Below are 23,911 nucleotides of genomic sequence, written 5' to 3'. Positions count from 1 at the left end.
TGTCCTGGTTTATTAAGACTGAGAAATAGACAGGTCTACCGTCAGAAATGTCCTGGTTTAATAAGACTGGAAAATAGACAGGCCTACCGTCAGAAATGTCCTGGTTTATTAAGACTGAGAAATAGACAGGCCTACCGTCAGAAATGTCCTGGTTTATTAAGACTGAGAAATAGACAGGTCTACCGTCAGAAATGTCCTGGTTTATTAAGACTGAGAAATAGACAGGTCTACCGTCAGAAATGTCCTGGTTTATCAAGACTGAGAAATAGACAGGCTTACCGTCAGAAATGTCCTGGTTTATTAGTTCATTTTTCATTAATGTCGTTCACACAAATCGATGACGTCTGGGCCTCGTCACATCATATTCAAATCTGACACCATCACACCAAAAACTGTCTAATCCCACACATGACCAATGAATCAGTTTGTCCAATAAGACACCATTCTATATGCTATGTTGAAAACACAGAATTCCTGCGCTTTATATGACCAAGAATGATGAAGTATCCTAGTATTGTAATACTTTGGATTTTTTTAATGGTTAGGTGATATGACGATTGGTTGGAATAAAGTTCGTTTACTGACATTGTAAAGACAGACTGTTATGTTCTTGTGTGGAGTATAGATTTTGTAGAATATTTAAGCGGGTCTCTTTTCCGGACTCGGTGTTGAAGAGAATGGGATAGGTGTCAACGGTACTTTCTGTGTTTGATTACGAAGGAGAGTTGTGTGGCGTGATCTTTTAGCACAACCGTGTGATATTGCTAGAGTCAATAACATATTTGGTAATTATAGAATCATTGATAAAGTGGTTTATTAAGACCCAAAAAATTTCTAGAAATATTGATAAGGGAAAGTAATTTTGTAACAGCATCGTAATTTAATATTGTCACTCAGACCCGAATCAACATCAATATCTCCATGCCTTTATAGAATGATAAAAGATTGTGAAAATATACCCCGCCCCACCCCTATTCCCATCACCTTATCATGTACAGTAATGGGTACAGTGGTACGACTCGTAATGACATTTACGGAGCATGAAGAGACACTCTGTCTCCCAGCTCCCCAGGAGAAACAGAAAACATTTTTTATCGGCTGTTTTCATGTCGGTACAGCATTTCTACGAAAAAAAAAACAGCAACAGATTCATTAACATAGTGTAAATTTAGACAAAATTAAAACAAAAAATATCGACAAAGAGGTTGAAAGTTCTATAGGACAAAAACAATGTTTTCACGGGTAATGTATGCAGTTGATAATATATGACAAAGCTCTAAGGTTAATACGTACCTTCCCTTGACATATCGACGAAAACATGGTATTTGTAATAGTAAGTACCTATTGATAAGATAGATATTATTCCCTGCATTTTGTATCTCACAGTCGGAACGTGTCATATTTCCTTAATTGATACTATCACTATTGTCATTCCGTTATTGTTGTTATCTTCCTGCGTTTAATTGTTTTTGTACTCTTTATTACAACGTTTTACAGATGTGTCTTTCATTTCACCAGAAGTGAAATCTAAACCAAATTTTTTAAAACTCTAGTTGTACGACTAATTGAGCGATGTTGGCATTCCATGTTATTACATGTACAATGTTTGGCTGATATATCAATTTTCAGAGAGTAGCCTAGGAGATCTTCAAAAAAGGTGTCATTTTCAGAGTTGCTAGCGCTGCTACAATGCTGACTTCACCATATAAACGGGATCAACAATGCATTTTAGTTCAGATTACCAAGTATCACAGAAACAGATGAGTGCTGAGCATACCGCTGTACAGAAGCAAGACTTGCATTTTCTGATTTTCCAAGCAGAAAATATTGCTAGCACCAGCAATTTGTAGGCATTATGAGGCGAAACTAGAAGGTCATTTCAAACATTTTGATGAGCCCAAACACTAAGAGGTATTGTGCTATCCTTTAGACTGGTTTGTGAAGGATATTGTTTATAATAGTCATATCGTGTATAAAATACATGTAACCTACTTTCCACTTGTCTTGTATGACTGACCTCGTCAATAAACTCGCACTGCAAACTTATCGGTCTGATTGTGGCGTTAGCAGTCACAATTCACGTGACATCTGATGTCAGACCCCCCGTGTCAAACACGACAGCATACCGTCCGTAATTAGACAACGTAATTAAGATTGATGACAAAAAAATCGTAAAACAAGACGAAGAAAAAACTTAGTATCTATCGTAATTGGAGGGAGAGAATCGATATGTGGTCTACATTGGCAGCGTCATGCTGTCGAAGCTGACAGACCAGTCTGATGGCTTAGGTAAATACAGCCATAAGCCTCTCAAGTACACTTACGGTGTAATTAAGAGTCCGTACTAACATCAGTTACAAAATCTAGTCTTTCTCGCCTGACTTAATGAACGCGTCGCAGGAACACACAACTACATTTTTATACTACTGCTCAAATCTTCAGGTTTTTTTGTAACAGAATCTGTGGATAATTAAAGAAAAATAGTATACACAGAAGTGTGCATAGATTTTTTGTGACGTAACTGAACCTGTATTCTAATTATCGTGATTACATTTTTTATTGCTTTTATAACATTCTTTGGTAGGATCGTGGTAAGATCACGTGCTGTGGTAGGATCGTGGTAAGATCACATGCTGTGGCAGGATCGTGGTAAGATCACGTGCTGTGGTAGGATCGTGGTAAGATCACATTCTTTGGTAGGATCGTGGTAAGATCACATTCTTTGGTAGGATCGTGGTAAGATCACATTCTTTGGTAGGATCGTGGTAAGATCACATTCTTTGGTAGGATCGTGGTAAGATCACATTCTTTGGTAGCATCGTGGTAAGATCACATTCTTTGGTAGGATCGTGGTAAGATCACATTCTTTGGTAGGATCGTGGTAAGATCACATGCTGAGTAGGATCGTGGTAGGAACTATTCTGTAGTAAGTGAGTGGTAGGGTGTTTTTGTAGCAGGGTCGTGGTAGGTATGCTGGTATAGGGTTGTGATAATGAGGTTATACCAATAACTGTTGAACAAAAAAGGTAAAGTCTGTATTTGATACGAAACATTTTGTATTATCTGATGGATGTATATTCATGAGAGCAAATATCACAAATATGAAATATTTATAAATTCAATATTCTAGAACCAACTGACTTGAAGACACTAGTACGGTTCTGGGTGACCAGTTAGCCAATAAATACCTCCATAAAACAGTCGAAAAAGTGTTTTCCATCGATAATGCATGAACAGTTTCTCATTAGCCATACACTTTTGATGTTTGCTCTGTTTTGTAATCAACGTAGCCCTATTATACGGTCATGCCACCGACAATCCGTGACATTTTAATAGTGAACTTGTCCCGTGAGGTAGATTACAATATTAATTAACGTTGAAGTTTGATATCGATTTCTTCTCTACGTCTTCCGAAGATGAAATTAATTTTTCTACAGTACACAGTACCACCATTCTGATATCAACTTTTAAAGATTGCTCAAAAGCCGTAGGTGATGAAAGAGAATAAAATCGTCTGACATACAAAGCACTTCCCAATACAATTCCCAGAAATCATTTACGCTATTAATATAGGGTTTGTGTGCTGGTCAAACATTGTCTTATGTATCAATTAGTAGATTAATTCTGTTCATGAAATCGTATTGTAACACTGAGCGTTAATTGGTTGTAATGTAACATTAATACTTTCAGATTCCGCTATGACCCATCAGTGCCCCAGGTGAATGAAAAAAAAACCCATCGCAGTGTGTTCTGTTAATATCTAGCAAACTACATCAACCTGACGTATCTCTTTCCATGGAGAAATGAGTGACGTGGGGATAGCTCTCCTGGTTCTCGGGATTTGCATGGTAGCGGCGGTAGTAATCGCCATTTTGATTCGTCTTTTTGGGATTTACAACGTCACTTCCTGTTTTGCCACTGGGGAGGAGAAAGCTGTATTAACACAACATGAACAGTATAACGGATACATGGTAAGTAAAAAATATTACATAATATTCATTAAAATGTTAACAACTTTATAAGTTCAATGCTTCAAATGTTCTAATGAAATTTAAAATTATATCGATAATGACTCAAAACTAGCATAGGAAGAATAGTTGTTTGGTGAATAAACAGGATTTTTTTATGGTTGCAACTGAAATATAAATTTTATGTAATATCACAAAATAATTTAAAACAGTTACATATTATGTATTTTCTAAAAAGGTTAGTAGATGAAATATCCATTTTTAATGTGACTTTCTTCAGAATTGGACAACAAATAAATCGAATTTGTGTGTGAGATGGAATCTATATAACAATTACATCAATGTGTGTAGTGATGGTGCTTTGCTAATCACAGGTGCAATCAGACAACGTCTGAAGATAAACCTTCAGTACTGTCTTAGGACTGAATGTTGGTGACGGCTCGGCATTACAAATGATGCATTGCCTGACGGCACGAGGTGACATGCACCAAAATCGATAACAAAGACAACCCAATTTACAATACCATCAACTTGTTGGCATTTCTTTCGTTTTCAAATACGACATTCTCTTAATCAACTGGTGTGTGTGACAAGGAATTAGTTATCCATTTAGTGAGATAATTTCCCCTGCATCAAATTGCACGTTTGGAATCTTGTTTGTAGAATTGAGAGAGTTTCAGTGGGATGCATTTTTCTACTCTTAAGTATTCTTATCGAACTATCATTGAAGATTCTTGATAAGATAAAGACTCGGACTATTGAAGCTAGACTTAGTCCCACATTACGATCTAGAGCTGGGTAAATCGGCGCTATAAATACCATATCATTGGAGAGGTAGCGCCATCACTGACATCTCACTAGAGATACATTACTGCATTTGTTGCCCTTGGTAAAAGACAACCAATCGATGAACAGTATTTATTACTCTGTCGTTTCCAAATGTTGATATTTACGAATACGTGTAACTTGGCGTTATCCTTATGGCTCTAATAAGATGAGTTACGTTGTCCATATTATAGCTAACAAATGCAGTCCAAGTGTCTTCTCACTTTTTGCTATCAGAACTTTGTTTCAATAGAACCACTTGCGATCAATCCTGCTGTTACCCGACTTCCATTGTTGTTTGTGTCATTTTATCCCAGACCATTTTGGAATATGTAAAAGGTTTTGTTGACTGTAATATAATTATCCACAATCCATTCTTACTTGAACATTCATCTTGGACATTTTTGGTTTCTACTTGGTATTAAATATAATCAAACGAAAAACACTTATTGGCAACAAAGATCACGCGATATCATCTAGCAATGCAAACTTCGTCAGGAGAGCTGAGTCCCCGTGGGCATGGGTCGGTTCCGGAGATAACTCCTCGTCTGAAATATGCGCCCATGGATAATAACCAGAAACTCGACAACAGCGCTAATTGAATTGGCCTGGATCGTGATTGCATGACAATATTTGTACGTATCTCAACGAACAGAGCTTTGAAACAAGACACTGTACCAAATTACATGCACATTGCGTATCAACACATTCGATTGCCAAACATAAATGTACAATTAAAACCGAAACTCTATTTGAAACGTGTTTAAGTACTTCGCGGTGAGGGTTTCGTGAAAGAACGTTTCTTTCCCAGACTTTCACATAAATAAAACAACATCGTTTATTCTTTCTTTATTCTATTAACACAAATTATCAGCTGTTTTGGACACGTGAATGCGTTCGATATTTGTTACGATGTACTGACATTGTTTGTTAATGTACCTTACTGCTGAAGACACACCTTCAAATACCCAGTGGGGACAATTTTTTTCACTATAAAAAGAAACTAACGCCTTTGCTCCTTGGTCCCTTTCTCCATACTGGTTTGTTGTTTTCACATACAATGTGAATCTATTGTACCTCCGACTTAATGCAGATGTGAGGAGACTTCTTCCATCTTCAGAACAATTTAATGCTTTGATCGTTAGGGCTGTTGGTAATTTACACAGTTTTAATTACACCATATTTATAGTTATCGGTGAGATTACGTAATCTATCAATTTAACTAAGCTAATATCTTTCACACTGTGACATGTAGCAAAAGTTTTACCAAGATTGTAATTAATCTATATGTATATTCATGTCTTTGCATATTCTAGACTTATGTATGTACAAGCAACATAAATACTTATCAATTTCTACCTTCCCATAATTAAAACGGTTTGATGACCCAAAGTTTAATTCTGATGTATTCGAGTCAGCATTCGTACTCCTGTAAAATGTTGCTAATCTGTCCAACTCATGAAATGTATTTGCTAACCAACAAGAAACAAACATGATTCTCCATTAATGCACCCACACATAGTTTCTATGTCTGTATGTGATAATAGCTTTTATTTGTTTAACATGAGCTCTATCTACAGTTTTTTCTAACGTTTTATTGCTATACGCCTGGGATAAAACACATATATATCCCGGAAAGTCAATACCCACTTTCATATTATTGATTATTTATATGACACTCCGGAGATGTAACCTGCTTTATGGCGAATTGTTTTCAGGTGATAAAACCAAAACCCGTTAAATAAACATCAACAACATATCTTCGTGTGTTTATACACTTGTTGTGAGGGCGTATCCAGGGTGTGTTTAGTATTTGATTTAACTGCGATGAAGTACGTGTTAGAAGTAAAGTTAATCATAAAGTTGAAATTTCACAAATTTCTTAATAAAACAGAAAGGAATTTCTACTACCCGAAATCGGTCGCATCATTAAACGATATCATTTCCGTATAAATGCATTGACTAATTCAGATAAAGCATGGAATTACTTTAATATATCGGATAACAAACCATCGCCCCAAAAAAAAATTCTATATCCCGTATTTTTTTATCGCAAGGTAGATTACCAGTTGTAATTATATTTCTTAATTGTGAATCATTATTAATATATAGACATATTCGATTATTTTCTTACTTGGTGTTATACAGGTCAACTCCGAATCAGACTTTGTTCTGGACACCAGTGGAAAGTTTGTGCAGTATGATACCATCCAATCTGATCCCAACTACGCGCAGACTGAAACTTACTCACCACCTCGCAGTTACTCGCCTCCGCGACAAGAAGAAAGTGCCCGCAGCAGTCCGGTGTCCGTCGGTAAGAAGCAGAGTAAATTGACATCATATATTTTAATGCATATTTATTTCATCGTCCTTCCTACAGAGTTTTTCAACTTATACTTGCTAAGTAGTTTTAACGAAATACAAAATCTATATTTAATTGAATTCATCATATAGTCAATATTTTGTTGTTGTACTGTTATGATAAACTCACATTTTAACTAAGTGTAGGTTAAATAGCAATACTTATCATTTACAAATATAAACAAATTCTCCCCGTTTTAATTTCTGCGGGCATACATGTTTCAATAATATATTAAAAATGTAGTCCATATGGGCAACTCCAGTGGAGAAAAAGAAAGAAATCACTGGGTTCTTCAACATGCTGTTCCAGAAGGTATTCTATCTGTCCATTTATTGCAAGCGTTGCCACATATAAGTACACCAATAACGATCAAACTTATCATGTATAACAATGGTATTATCAACAGGGCCATAGTCATCATGTTATCGAATCACACCGTATCCCTTACTACTGTTTGTAAATCCTCTGGTAGTTACATATCGACTGGTAACTGAAACACCAAACATCAATTTTCACTGGTTATACATAGGGAACCAATGTCCAAATGTACTTACCAACACGAAAGATATGTCTCATAGCATGTTACATGTAGATTACCAGTGTTTTACCATGTATACTGGAACTATTTGACCAGATTTTCTCCTTTTGATTCCGTTAAAGCCTCCGAGGTGGAGATACCTCACACGATACGGAGAGCAGAGTCATGCGATAGTGTTGCCTCGGACTCATCAGTACTTGAGATGCAACCGGATATGCCGAAGATTGGACAGCTGGAATTTGCATTAGAATACGACAGGTTGGTCACTTCTAACTCCCCATCTGGCAAGTGACTAGTTACCATAACATAGTTTTAGACACAAACCGAATAGTCAATATGTTTTTATATTCGAAATTATTGATTTGAAATAGTTACCTGCTACGAGGAAATCCAATGTTTCTTGATTGTCTTATGTCAGTCAATAGCATACTCCCCTTAAATTATAACAAAGAAATATGTATATATAATCCAAACAGACTTTATATGCCTGACCGTTTAAATATTCCATGTCAAATTACGTAACAGAATTAACATCCCCATTTGTCACTAATCTGTGTATTAGACACTACTAGCAACAGACTGAACACCCCATTTGTCACTAATCTGTGTATGTAGAATACAATACCAGCAACAGATTGAACATCCCCTTTTGTCTCTTATCTGTGTATGTAGACACTACTAGCAACAGATTGAACATCCCCATTTGTCTCTTATCTGTGTATGTAGACACTATTAGCAACAGATTGAACATCCCCATTTGCCTCTTATCTGTGTATGTAGACATTACTAGCAACAGATTGAACATCCCCATTTGCCTCTTATCTGTGTATGTAGACATTACTAGCAACAGACTGAACATCCCCTTTGTCACTTATCTGTGTATGTAGAATACATTACTAGCAACAGATTGAACATCCCCATTTGCCTCTTATCTGTGTATGTAGACACTACTAGCAACATATTGAACATCCCCATTTGCCTCTTATCTGTGTATGTAGACATTACTAGCAACAGACTGAACATCCCCATTTGTCACTTATCTGTGTATGTAGAATACATTACTAGCAACAGATTGAACATCCCCATTAGTGACTTAACTGTGTATGTAGAGTTTACTAACATCTCTTTATGGAGTTATGTCATGCCTTTTTCATGAGAATAAAGGATAAGAAAAGAAAGATACTTGTATATCTTGCTTTACGATCTCTTTGAATCTTGTTTTGAATATGTCACTGGCGATCTACTGAATCAAGTGCTTAAAAATTCTATTGGTTAAACGTTTTGTGTCATGCAAAGTCAGAAATACATGTTTGATGATCTGTGCCAGTAAAATAATACCTTACGAGAAAAGGAGATAAATCAAAATGGCTGTAAGTAGAGAAAATAACGACTCTTGTTCAAGTAAACAAAGGGCAAAAACTGAAGAAGTGTCGGTTTTATATATGTGCTATTCATTCTGTATGGCTTACTTTAAACTACAACAATATTGATATTTAGTACTTGTTTATTTGGCGAAACATCAAAACGTTCAACCTATACACTCTGGAAACCCTACATATACACTCTAGTAATCCTACCCATGCACTCTAGTAATCCTACTCATACACTCTAGTTTTCCTACCAAGACACTCTAGTAGTCCTACCTATACATTCCAGTAATCCTACCTATACACTCCGGTAATCCTTATAACGTTCCTGTTGCGCCAATTGCCAGCAATAAATGATATGCCATTTTGCATTTTGCAAATGTCTTTACAATGGACCTGTCGTACAGTATCCATGTTTTTTTAAAGACGTGATCACGTTTCTGATCAGTATCTTGGGGAAATAGACACTTTCAACTTAAATACATAGTTTGTCTTTCAGTTTTGAGGATAACGATGTACGACTTCACGTAAAGTTGTTTTACGATATTTTTGTACGTGTATCTGTATTTCGTTAAATATCTACAAGAACCTAATTAAAAGGTTCCGTTATACACTCAGAAAACTCATGACTAATACACTTATTTTCCATTTCATCTCATTTTTTGTGATTATTTAAATAGGTTATCCGTGCGAAAACTTGTCGAGTGTGAATCAGCTGTGTAACTATATGTATAACATTTGTTTAACGATGGAGGAACATTCTGTAACATATCTTGATTCATGTTTGCCTGATCACGTGATTAATCAGAGTGGTACTAGATATATATATATTATATATATTCTCGCTGTAAAGAATGATACTTTGGCACTTACTTTGCTAGAAAGGCATATTTTCATTGTCACCTATTTATAGATTGAAATAACAATGGAATTGGTTTTAATACCGTTGTAAATATTTGTATTTGACAGAGAAGTATCTGAGCTCGTGGTCAGTATCATACAAGCGCGCGACCTGACACCTAACCAGTACTCAGGGACATTGGACACTTACATCCGAGGTATCATGCAGCCAGATACAGACGCAAAGTTCCAAACAAAGGTACAGAATCAGTGTTACAACAGGTTTCGACCTTACTGCTGTCTCAGTATCTTACGCTGTTATTTTAAAACGTACATAATCAATATTACAACAGGATTCGGCCTTACCTGTGTCTCAGTATCTTAAACTGAACCAATGTTACATCAGGTTACGACTTCGCTCTCATTATCTTACTCGTTTACATCAAGAGAGTTGAACGATGTATTCCATATCGTGAATCAACCACAAAATAAAAACAACCCTTTGTTGAAATATTATTGCTCCAATATAGGAGATTCCCACAAATCAACGATGTTGTCTCCTTTTCTTCTCATGGTAAATATGTAAACCGACCCAGGCGGATGCAAGTTGAAGTACTACCTGTTGTCAATATAGTGAATGTAAGAATTAGCATGTTCCTCTGCCGTTACTTTATTCTCATGCTAATCAGGTTTATATTTATTTTAAAACAAACTTTTCAATGTATTATTTCCTTCTCTGCAGCAACTAAAATAGACTCTAGCGATCCGACGAAAAACACTGGCGCCACCTATTCAGAGTAGACATGCTAATTTGATAACATATATACCGAAAGGGAAAGGTCCATTCCCGAGTCGCGCTTATCTTCGCGAGTAATCCGGGACTAGCAATCAATAAGCTTAGATTTATCATGTTTTCAGGAAGTTGGTAACACGCAATATATAGATAGTGAAATCTGTAAGCTAGACATAGGTGAAATACCATACCGTATAGCTAACTGGACGAAGCGTTTGCCTGACTTGGAAAACTAACGATCTCCTGACTTTTTGACTTGTAGATATATCACACTTCTGACTTGTAGACCATAACAAATCAAACTTGTAGACCATAACGCACAGCTGTCTATAGGCCCATATAAAACACGCCTCTGACTTGTAGTCCAAAACCCATATTTGACTTGTAGACCATAAACACTTCTATCCTTTAAGCCATGACGCATATCTGTCTTGTAGAAAATAACACACATCCATCCTGTAGACCATAACGCACATCTGTCTATAGACCCATATAGAACACACCCCTGACTTGTAGACCAAAACACATATTTGACTTGTAGACCATAAAACACTTCTGACATGGAGGCCATGACACACATCTGTCTTGTAGACAAAGACACGTTTTTGTTTTGTAGACCATACCACACATTCATCCTGTAGACCATAACACACGTCTGTCTTGTAGACCATAACACACGTCTGTCTTGTAGACCATAACACTTATGTCTTGTAGACCATAACAGACGTCTATCCTGTAGACGAAAATACACTTCTGTCTTTCAGTCCATAACACATCATGTCTTGTAGACCATAACACACCTAGCAAACTTCTGTTTGTAGACCATGACACACATCTGCCTAGAAGATCATTACAGACTTTTTGACTTTGTGATCATAACAAACATTGAATTGTAGACAATAATACGCATTCGATTGGAAGTCAAAGCATACAGGCTTGGAGATCATAACATGCATCTGACTTGTAAACCATATCATACATTAGTCTTGCACAGAGTCTCGGACCATACATTATGTCTGCGTTAGATATAACAGGTATGTAATTTAGAAAACATGATATATGCATTAGAATTCTTGACTATGAGAGCATAGTATGTTAATCGTTGGAAAATATCATATGTGACGGAGGAGAACACAGATATCCAGCTCACTCTAACCCCAGAGGAACCATTACAAAAAGTTGTTTTCATGTTAACCGTTGTATCAAATACTTCACCTGAATCCTCAAACAAGGCCATCATTGTCTAGTTAGCATGCAAGAACTTCTTTTAATAAAACTATTTCTAGATGCCGAAATGTTTCACGAATGAAGTTTTAGAGATGTATACTTAATGCTCAAATGTTTCTTTAAAATTGGTTTACCAGATGTGATGTGATACTTCCTGTATTTAGTGTCGTTATCGGAGATATAAGCAATATCAAGTATATCAATCTTATTATGGTTAAAATTTCTAAATAGGGGAATATTAGTGATGAAAAGCCTTTTAAGTGTAATAAAAGTCATTTTGATCATCAATTAGCAACTATACACAGACGTAAGACGATTTCTTATATATAAAAATGTCTACCCACTTTCCGGACTCTTTGATGGAACCACTCGATAATTAGACTTGTGTATCAGTGTTATTTGCTGCCGACATTTAATACAATTTTTAACGTCATTCCACTTACACAAAAGAACAATTTTGCTCTGTTACGACTTTAAACCTAGCTCGTTACATTGAACAATTTGTCTAGAAGTTTTAAAACGAATATATTTTACGTGATCTTTAAACAAAGTAAACTACAGTTGAAGCCGTGAAATTCTGGTCCAGCAAATATTTTCTAAGATAGGCGATGGTAGTTTATGACGACGACGCTTAACGCCTACATTGCCTTGTTATAAATAGTCAGCTTCAATGCCGATCTTGCTGATTGCAAGGCTGCAAGCAGAGGGAATCGAAACTTCTAGTGAATATACAATTAAGATGTAAACTGTTTTTTGTGTAAGCCTCCAATGTTAACTGATAACAGTTAATAAGGCTGCGGTTCCTGTAATCAATACTTGTGATATATTGTTTTAACCGGATTTTTTTCAATGCAGTTTTATGACTTTAAGTCATGTTGATCGAATAGACACATGGCTCGATTATGCTGTCTTTTTTGCGGTCGTAAATAAAGTTGCCATATTCGTTGCATTTTCTGGAACTCTGTAACTTATTTAGTGTTTCTGGAGAGACTGTTGATATTGATGTAACTCACACGTGTTTCTTCCGGAGCGTCGCTCCTGCTAGGAAACATTAAATTAAGTGCATGTAGAAGATAACAAATCATCAAACGTTGTTTCTTTCACCATTTACTAACAACGCCTGTATGCGTTTATAATGAACATTTAATGCGTTTCTGATGTAAATTCCAAGCAAAACCGAGACCTAAAACACAAATTAATTGCAGTGATTGATTTGTAAATCGATATGGTATACTATTTTGTTGGCATGCCTACACATTCTGTAATGTGATTAGAAGGAGCTTTGGCAGCAGCTAGTCGCTACAAAGTGATCCGTAGAAGTATGATGAATATGTCTCATCACATCGGTATTTACTATTGGTTAATACATTAATGTATTCCTTCAAAAATCATCAGCTACATTCTGATCCATAAAGACATTTTAAACTAAGTATGAGATGAAATGAATCATTCATGTTCTGATCCATAAAACACTGTATGAATGTCGTTAAAACACTGTAGGAACAGCTTGGTGTAGTATGTGTACACATATTCGTGAATTACCTGACCCTTTCACTATATTAATTTCTATCAATTATTCCTCAACTAAATTCGTCGATGCGCTGAAGACACTTACCCTTCTGGAACACCTGATGTTACTTGTAATCATTAAACAATTTCATGCTAATGAAATTTGTACTAAGTCCAACTTCCGTTAGACTCGCTTAAAACCTAGGCATTGAAAATAATATCTCACTTGACGTCTTCATAAAAAAGTCAATTCAGTTATCAGATTTATCAGCGAACGTATTTCAGCCTCAGCACAAAATGCGTATTAAAGTATAAAAATGGTTTTATGAAAACAGGTCGGGTGTCCTTGTAAATATTTCTTTTGTTCATATTTTACCCTTGTTTCATCGAACGTGAGGTTCTTATTCATACAGTAAACTTCGTGAAAGTTTATATATAGTTTAGAAATTTCTAATTTTATGCATTTGTTTCCGTTTCGTTTGTGATCTAAACATATTGTTTGATGAAATAATTAAGCAATATGATATACATTGTTGTTTATAGATACAGAAGAACTCGACAGACCCCGTGTTTAAGGAGAGGTTTTTGTTTGGAGTAGAGCCTGAAGACTTGGATAGCAGGACAATTCTCTTTCAGGTTTTCTCTGTAGACAAGTACGCTCGTCACAAGGTCATTGGCGAGTCCGAAATCAGGGTAGGCGACATAGACCTGCGTATTCCTATCAAAATGTGGCTCAATCTCCGCGATATTGATGAGGTAAGAGATTGGCATCACCGACGGCGTATTGTGTACGTGTTGCAGTTGTTGTTTTCGGTTCTTTAGGCTTTAAATAGAATATTGATTACTTTCATTCCTATCCGTCCTTTTTCATTTTTCTTGTACATATATATATAAAGGTTTTACCTCATGAAGCCTGGTGTTTGTAGCCATCTTAACTGATATGTCTCTGTCTAGAACTGTACCTTTTCTCAATTTATTTCTGAATATTCTTTACTTAAGCATAGGAGTTAGTATCAGAAAGGTATCAGTCCTGTAACAGTATATAATGTTTAAAATATGTTTGGCTATATTACCCGAAGAAGCCACATAAAAATTTGCGTCAATATTAATATATTCGTAAAATTAACAGTGGTTCTAGAAGAAATCAAATTTAAAAGTATTCACAATTCGAAGCATTTACTCTGTCCAAAGTATTTGACTAATGTTGCTTTAATGAGAAATTGGTTGGGTTTATGCATGTACAAATTTGTTTCTGAGTTACAAAGCAAGTTTATATACAAATAATATATGATATACAAATAAGCATAAATAAATAAAACTTTTGTCATTATGGTTCTGATTCAACCACTTAAATTATGCATTCTCAATCATATTTGGCTGGTGGCAAAGACAATTTTATACGGAATTGCAATACATATTCATTGTCAGGAATCCTCAGACCACCAATAGCTGCATAGCTCATGTCACTAATCAGTGAAAAAAACGGAAAGTTTTAAACGGTTAATCAAACTGTCATGGAACGACGATCCTTTTTTTCCAATTTTATTTTTAGCTTTAATTTCACGTTAAACAATGTATCATAACAACACGATCGATATCTAATTTAAACACTCCCTCTCCCTATGCGGGCGACGCGGTAACACCTCCAGCTGACGACATGTGCAGAACAAGGGGAAGGATGGTGCCAGCAAACTAAGATAGTGTTGACATAGCATTAGACATTGGAATTATACATCTGGGTCATATTTGATTTGATAATTAAGAAAAGTAATTAGGACCTACAATTAGCTGAAATCCCTATTCTATTGTCCTCAGAAGACACCGAATTGTTTTAGCTCTATGGTCCCTGTTGCTCTTATGTATTGTTAATCTCGTGCTAAAATTGCTCCCCTACGGATTCAAATTTATAATACCCCATTAAACAGCTCAATAGCAAACAGTACATTTCGTACATATGTTAGTAGTGCTTGTGATCAAATTGTAAGTTTGATACAATATTTCTCTTGATGTTTTTGTTTCAAGTCACCCTTCATACAGCCCCTCCCTTTCAACATATCAATTACAATATGTTGGAAAGATTAATTTTATGTCATTCTTCATACAAGCTTTCAGCTCAAATTAACCTCGTGTTTGCCCGTGTAATGGCGTGGGCGCGTAGATTGTTCCAACTTCCTTTTGTCAACTGTATTTCTACTTATCAAAGAGATTCCTTCGCCGGTAATCGGAAACAAATCACTTAATTATGACGTCATTGTAATCCCTTCGCAACAGTATTTCCGGTAATCTATCAATATTGATTATCGAGCCTCCTCTCTTGGTAGGGATGTATCCATTTATAGCCTTGTGTTTGTTCATAAGTTTAACACAGAGGCTTTATACTTGTATGTGTCGTGTTCGTTGTCAGTGAATATGGCTAATCTTCAACGTGTCATAATTTTCACCATACTATTTTCATTGGTCATCAATTGGTGACAATGCTAAAATTAATATTCAATCCAGGGTTTCTGCATAAAAATTTGAATAATACCATTTAATTATGGAAAACATCAGCAAAAATTAGGGATGGAAATAATCTGCAAATAGTGAGATCAAAACTTTACGATATTTGTTTCCCTGACTGGAAAAATAGTAGTTGAAACGTGTATAGTACACGTAGGTTGAATAGAGTAGGGGCTGTTATTTCCGAGATTGTCGAGGAGAAACATAATATTGTTTTAGCAAACTGCAGTCTTTTTCATAATTTCCCGTCATATTAGTTTCAAGGTTTTGGTAAACCACGAGAAAATGAAACACCAAAAAATAAACATTTAAATTGGTGCATATTCAATATGAATTATTGTACTGCACATTTATCTAGATGTGTTATCGTTACTTCCAGTGTGATGCTATTGCTTTAAGTTCAATAGTTATCTATATTCATTTGCAGCACATAAGTAGTGCAAGTGATGCTCGATTAAACGGTTTATTGTTAAGAACAGTGCATGAAACCTTCTTCGGTTTGCTGAGGAGTAAATAAGCAGACTACCTGTATTTGTGTTTTGATAAGACTTATTAACAATTTTCTAATTTAACACGTTCTTTCATTGTACAGAAACCTACTGAATATGGCGACATTATGTTTTCCCTGAGTTATCTTCCCACTGCTCAACGTCTAACCGTGGTTGTGGTCAAGGCCAGGAACCTCAAATGGTGCGACAACAAGGATTCTGGGGGTGAGTATTAAATAAAGGAATCAGGTTTATCACTTAAAAGGTAAAGATATACAGTGTGAGTATTTATCAAAGATACCTAACAGTGGATGAGTACTAAATAAAGATTCTGGGTTATTTTTCTGAATTAATACAAACAGAGGGTTAATATTTCACTAAGATAACAAAAAAGAGTTAATACTTTATCAAGGTACTTGGGTAAGTACCAAATTAGTAACGATACAAAAGATGAATATTTAACAAAGAAAGCAAACAGGATGCTAATACTAAATATACGTACAGTGATAAGTACTAAATTATAATACAGAGGGTGAGTAACTAATAAGAAACTTGGTTAAGCACTGATGAAATAAAAAGAGGTACCGATACAAAGGTGTTTTTAAGAAACTATAGGTAAATATGAAGTAGATATAAGTAAACATAAGGTATAACTACTTTTTCAGATAAAGATACATAATGCGTGTATGAAACAGATAAAGATATTGGATGTGAGTTTCAGGCCGATAGAAGAACAAGGATGACTGCATAATAGATAAAGATACAGAGTCTATTACATACGTCATATATCTATTTTTCTTTATATTTGAGATGGACGATTTGATGATATCAGTCTAAATTCTCTTTATGTGGCATATAAGCATTGTACTGGTTGTTCCTTCATATCGAGTAGGCACCATCCTTGAATGACCTTCATCATTATGTTAATGAGACATTTACCGATTTAACCAAATCTCCTGTCTTTCCTCCGTGTAAACGGTCTGGAGCATCGAAATTGTTTGGTTACAAATGTGTGTCTTCTCCAAAGGTTTGGTTAGAAGACCTAACAAAGCCAAAAGACATCGAAAACTATTTACATTCTAACTGTCGTGTTGATTATGTAGGGTTGTCTACTCGTTAGGTAAACAAAGGATAAAGTAAACGTTGAAGAGCAAGAAGGACACGATGCTAGAAGAGGGAAATTAATATCAACAAAGCATGAGTTATACGATATAGGAAAAGGGACCGAATCTTGGTATTCATTGGAGATTACTCAGTAAATGAGCCAATTCTTTGATCAAGTGGTTTGAAATAACAAATATAACCAGATTATATCATTTCAATGCTAATATACATACAAGTGGATAATAATACATTCGAAAATCAAATAGATGTCAAAGAGTGTTCAATTGATAAATAGTGGAGATGTATTGATATTATAAGATAATTTGTCATAATTAGTTTATCAAAATCTAGATCAGCATACGAACGTAGATATAGCTCGTCCTGTGCATGAATGCTATTTCGAGTATGCTGACTTTGTAGTATTACTGTTATTCCCTAAAGTGGAATGAGAACTCGTATATATATACATGTAAAACCATCTGGGTTCCAAAGCTGATAAAGATGAAGGTACAAGCTCCGAGATTGACCAGTAAATGCGATTGAGGGCTGAGGATGGTGTGATTTACTTTGACACTTCCTACTACAACTGAGCACGCATGATGTTTTCCCATGATGCAGTATAGTAAAAGTGATTGTGGAATTTAATATATATCACGGGTATGGGAAACTCTGTTCCAACATGGCCACGTGGTTTGGTGTTTCCAGATGTTTTACTTGACTATTTCGATTTCCTAAATTCAACAAACAACAAAAAATACGAAAACGTCAATATAATCGTAATCTAAACTCATATTCAATCAATTTAGGGCAAAATATTTACAAAAAGAAAATTCAAACGGAGGCTCCTGAAAAAGTGAAAGGAAAATTAGACAATGTGACCCGGCAGAGTAAGCGCCTTCTGCTTGATCGACGACGCCCGCCAAGTAAAGCTTGGTCAATCAAAATAGGAAATGTCAGTTAACGACGGGAAAACTTATGAATATTTTGTTCCGAGATTGAAAGGTCACCAATTAAGCTCAACTAACACGCATAACTGTTCATAAAGTACATTCATTGCAACATATACTTGACATTTGTATGGAATAATGCGCTATACATATTCTCGATGCCAGAAAAAAAGGTTCACACACATAATTTGATTGTTAAGAATGACTGTAATACTTTTTGTGTATCTGTATTTATAATGATTGTTTGATAATTTTTTCGTTCTTGCTTCTCATTTTACAAGTGAAAATCTCTTCTTCTTTTTTTACATTCTCTGAGTTTGGCATTAAAGCTGACTTGATATTCAAATGTATACCTTCGTCGTTTCCCATGATTGTTCAACATGTCTGAGATCAGTGATCTGCACTTTTCCTGACATTTCAACAAAATGATGAATGTGGTGTAAAAAGAGCGAACCTTTACAGACCGTGTTCGCCTTTGAAATTGTAATTTCTATCTTGTTAACCTTATTAGTTTCTGCTTCGATTCTTGATGTCTATTACATAAACTTTATAGTTATGATTGCACGAAAGACACGTTATATCATACAACTGAGTTGTCCTTTCGCAATCTATATAGGAAGATGTACTAACCCCGTAAATTAATGAATTAAATAATGTTCATATATCTGATAATTTCCAAAGAATATCAAGCACATGTGTGCATATCTAAACATGGTACATACTACGTCCCCCTATCCGAATGAATTAGAACGTGTCATGCAGGTTGCCGCAAACATCAGGTTCTAACATTAAACGTTCACCAACAATGTTAATCACATGCAATCTGAAAGTGTTTTTAACACAAATTTAGAATTAGAGTAGAACCGAATAGTTCATTCAGTTGCATCAGATAGCTATTTCATCCTTCTGCGACGCGTTAGTGATATTAAGGGCAAAAAGGAAACCAAAATTGATAGTATGAAATATCTAACTCTACATGGGGAGTTACAATTGCCTCATAATTCAATAAATCACGTGATTCTCTTTTATCTGTGAAGGTTAGAAAAAGATCACATACAAGTATATATTCCTCGACTTAGTCACTATTCGAATAAACTAGAAAGTGGCATGCAAGTTACGTCAACCCACGTATACTAACAGTCCACTGGGAACAAGTCCACAAGTAGTGTTAATAAAGTTTAGATTAATAAATAGTATTTTCATTGTGGTTAATTTTAAGTATTCTGTTACCCGGTCCTTTACTAGTATGATCAGTATGAAATATTGACGGGATTCGACATGACTGCCAAGAGGTATTGGCTTGCAGCCCACTCCGACACAAATGAAGCCGACACGGAATGCATATTTCATTGTTTTCCTGATAAGACATTGGAGTTATATTGGTACTGTCCAGATTAGCTGATCCAGTCCATTACTGGATCCATTTAAGGTCTCTTTTACTGATAAACAAAACTTGACAATCAGGGTCAAATGCGTCGTTGTGTTTTGCCTTGTATTGCGTGCATTGTGTTCTAAACTCCATCACCTATTTTGTTTGCCGCAGTTTCTACTGAAGTGGAAAACAGTGTTCATTTAAATTCTCAAATCCTCTTGTTGTGCTAAGTGCGTTGATTGTATTTGCATGACATATGATAGGAAACCAATTACCTAGAGCGTAATGCTTTTCTACGGTGTGCAAAATATGCTCACGATATGCATCATCATCTGCGGTTTCTTGATTTTAAACTTAAAATTGAGCCACTTAACAAAATATTTTATTATATATATATATTTATATCACTGTTTTTAACACTGGAAAGAAACGCGTATATAACTGTTTATAAACTATATACGCAGCCTGCATAACTTGTCCATCCGTCAGTCTTCCTCATCAATATACACATACACTGTATATTCTATATTATACAACTTCTCCATCCCAATGGTAATCTTATTTGTTGCATAACCTGTTTCTTATAAATGTGTTTGTGCATATCTTTGTTACGTTTGCTGTTGAATTGAACTGCATTTACATTGCGATTTTCCTCGACGAATTAAGATGCCACTCCCTGAATACCAGGTCTTATTCCCTGTAAATATTCAAAAGGTCTCCGTGTAAATATTCCCTTTGTTTATGTTTTGACTTCATTTCGTCGAATTTCGAGTTTGGACTATGATTTTGTTTATATTCTTTTGATCGAATGGTATTCATCTCTGCCTTTGTCTACATTTTCGATTCATTGAACTATTTACGTCGGATATACTGCTTGCAATATACTGATATGTCCTTCCCAACAATGGAAGTGTCGTTACCGTCTTGAGACTTGTTCGCCTCGGTAATAATGGTTAGTTTCAAAATCATTTCTGCAGTTTTGACTTACTAATAACAACACCTTCAGGGGCAACTGATATTCCTATACTTTTTACGATGATAAAGTCCCCTGGGGTTTTATTTATATATGCTTTTTTTTCTTGTCCCAAATTAGTTGAGATAGACGACGCCTGTTTGCCGTTAGGGAAATAATTGATGGGGATGAGTCCTCGAATTGACGCTGTTGGATGATAATCGACTGCTATGTTCCATATCGGACCAGCAGATACAATGACCCGTGTCGCCATCTTTCATATACTATTGATCTAAAGTATTTAGGAATCGAATGCTTAGTTGTGTTACAATGAATAGATATGGAGGTATAATAAAACTACACGATGTATCTCTTATAGATGTTAATGCCCCTTTAATACCGTTGTGTAAAATGTCTTTCAAAGGAGAAGGTAGACAAAACATGCATCTAAGATCCAACCAGCTTAAATGGCTAAGTGCCAGACCTCTAAGCTAATGTTAGGTGCTCGATGGATATTTTTTTATTTGTGTTTTCAGAAGTAATATTGGTGTTACTGGAACGTAAAGGTTCTAATATTTTCTCATGGGAGCATCAGCGCCAGCGCAATGTTTTCTTCGAGACGAAAATGTATTGCTGAGAATGTTTCATATGAGAACACTGTTTGGGAGACAATATCCATTTATGGAGCACTTACATCTTAATTTCCTCCAAGAGGGAATAATAGTGGACCCATTGTAAAGCTCTGGCAGGACGATCATTGCTTCAAAATATAAGTGCTATGTATTCTAAATAGATGTAGGTTCTCGATAAACATGCCAATTTAACGCAACTAGAGAACTCTCTTATAGTCCTAAAAGGACTGAATTCGGTAGGCCTCCTCTCGTGGGAACACTCACTAACTTCATTTTCATATGTTCTATGGAAAAGATCCACAGCAAATTCCTATTCAGATGATTTTATCAGACTGCAGAAATTCAATATGTCAAGTTTCCTTTATTTCAAAGACAGTATTCATATTGTTTATTCAGTAAAGATGAATCATATTTCATTTTAATCATCGTATTTTCAAAGTGTGTGTGTGTGTGTGTGTGTGTGTGTGTGTGTGTGTGTGTGTGTGTGTGTGTGTGTGTGTGTGTGTGTGTGTGTGTGTGTGTGTGTGTGTGTGTGTGTGTGTGTGTGTGTGTGTGTGTGTGTGTGTGTGTGTGTGTGTGAGTGTGTGTGTGTGTGTGTGTGTGTGTGTGTGGTTAATCATTCTCTACTTTATCTGCTTTTGACTTATATGGTTAGGCGTCATTCTATGAGAACTTGTGTCCTAAAGTCAAGATCATACAAATTAATATCTGAGTTTGTGTATTCCTGGAGAATATATTAAGAAGGGAATTCTTCTCTGTTCTTTATTATAAGTATGCATGTTAATCAATTTCCAATTAATTGAAGTCCTACTTTTGAAAACAGAAATTAATTTTAAAGCAAGTTTTAAATAAATATCTAAATGATAACTCGATTTTCCTTTGTTAAAGAAGAATCCTAAAGCGAATGAAATACATGATGCGGTGCTAGTAATATGAAGTTCTCGTTTTTAGAAGAATTCTCAGTAGTTATTCATATATAGAGGACATACTGCTAAAGGTGATATGTTTATGACTGGTACATTCTCATGAAAAGTAGTTGGGGTACATTTAACGATAAAGTATTAGATGTAATTTTATCTCTTAGTTATCTATAAAACATATATTGTTAACTAGTTTAAAAGCAGCTGCAGCAGCAAAGGTAAAACTAGGGACATGGAATATCAACTTCACACAATGCAACCATTGATTGACGTTTGGGATCATACCCATGGTGGTGCTATGAGGGGATAAACCAGTATGTTTCTCGCATTACACTGTCACTGCTGTAACTATAGTGTCTACATGTTCCTTTAACAGATACGTTCGTGAAGGTGTACCTTCTACAGAATGGAAGGAAGGTGAGTAAGAAGAAAACGTCAGTGAAAAGACGTGAGCGACACCCGACATTTAACGAGGCGATGATCTTCTCTGTACCTGCCACGGCCTTACCCGTAAGTAAAACTGAAAATATCCAGCATTAATTGTCGTTATAATTCGTTCAGATCCAAGCTAACGTAAGAATGTATTGTCATCCATACTCGGTAAATGCGAATTGAGAAGATGAATTGAATTTTAGATGTACTTTTCATATACATGTATTTATTTTCTTATGTTTGACCTCATACATCATGAGTGTCGATTGTTATTCCTAATAATTCCATGAATTATATGCAATCATGCCGTCTAATTCGATATAATCCACGCAAACACAATATTACGTACATCGTTTTATCGTCTCTCGTGCAAAAAGGTCATTGTGGTGTCAATTGATCTAGGATTAAATCCAACGTATCAGGAGCTGGCACCTAAAATATCACGCCGAACATTGTGACGGTCGCATCCTACCTCTTCCACTACAATACAAATACCAACTGATAGCATTTGTGTTTGCAAATCATCAGTTCTCTCTAGCATTTTAATCAACTACTCATTTCCGTGTTTTATTTTGTTTGACACATGGGAATCAACTTCTTGATGGCAAAAAAACTGAAAACAGTTTTTTTTTCTCGTATGTTTATCGTTACTGAAAATAGAGTGGATATAGAAATATTTGAATCCATTCTATTGTAAAGTATGTGTTTGGTTTATCAATACTGGTATCTCAATGAGATTACAACAGAAATAGGAGGAATATACTTTCTATTAATCTCTATAATTTTATCATGATGTTTTGGCAGCAAAAGTCTATCCAATGTTTACTTTAACGAATTTGAGTTTTTTTCTGAAATGCATGATGTAATTACACTCATCAATCCAGTATTTTTTACCGCAAAAATACGTGGAGCTTTTGGTTGATAATCACACTAATTAAAAATGTTCTCTCCAACAGACTGTCCAGCTTAGGATTACTGTGTCTGAAGTGATCCCTGAGAACCGCACGCCATCTCTTGGCCACATCATAGTCGGAGCAAACACTTCCGGTACAGAATTATCCCATTGGAACCAAATGATGACGTCATTGAGGAAACCTATTGCTATGTGGCATTATCTGAGAAAATGATGACTGACG

General features: G+C 35.5%; 1 protein-coding gene across 1 annotated transcript; it reads left to right on the top strand.

Moving 5' to 3' along the window:
- The first annotated feature begins 3,803 nt into the window (after positions 1-3,803).
- On the top strand, positions 3,804-23,902 carry LOC132544100 (synaptotagmin-12-like). The gene is made up of 8 exons (XM_060207667.1): positions 3,804-3,971; positions 6,942-7,107; positions 7,816-7,951; positions 10,030-10,159; positions 13,973-14,185; positions 16,521-16,641; positions 22,720-22,853; positions 23,732-23,902. Exons 1-8 carry the CDS (start codon positions 3,804-3,806, stop codon positions 23,900-23,902), a joined length of 1,239 nt encoding a protein of 412 aa, XP_060063650.1.
- The last annotated feature ends 9 nt before the right edge of the window (positions 23,903-23,911 follow it).

Source organism: Ylistrum balloti, unplaced genomic scaffold (genome assembly GCF_031769215.1).
Source record: "Ylistrum balloti isolate Yb309-2 unplaced genomic scaffold, AGI_CSIRO_Ybal_v1 Utg369780, whole genome shotgun sequence".
In the NCBI taxonomy this organism is placed as follows: domain Eukaryota; kingdom Metazoa; phylum Mollusca; class Bivalvia; order Pectinida; family Pectinidae; genus Ylistrum; species Ylistrum balloti.
The sequence above is the reverse complement of the archived record's forward strand: the minus strand, read 5'-3'. Positions and strand labels throughout refer to the sequence as shown.

Bases quoted from the DNA above. Each gene is read 5' to 3' on its own strand.
- LOC132544100 (XM_060207667.1), top strand. From the start codon at position 3,804: ATGAGTGACGTGGGGATAGCTCTCCTGGTTCTCGGGATTTGCATGGTA. The intron at 7,952-10,029 runs GTTGGTCACTTC...TGTATTTGACAG, and splicing joins TTTGCATTAGAATACGACAG to AGAAGTATCTGAGCTCGTGG. The intron at 22,854-23,731 runs GTAAGTAAAACT...TCTCTCCAACAG, and splicing joins TACCTGCCACGGCCTTACCC to ACTGTCCAGCTTAGGATTAC.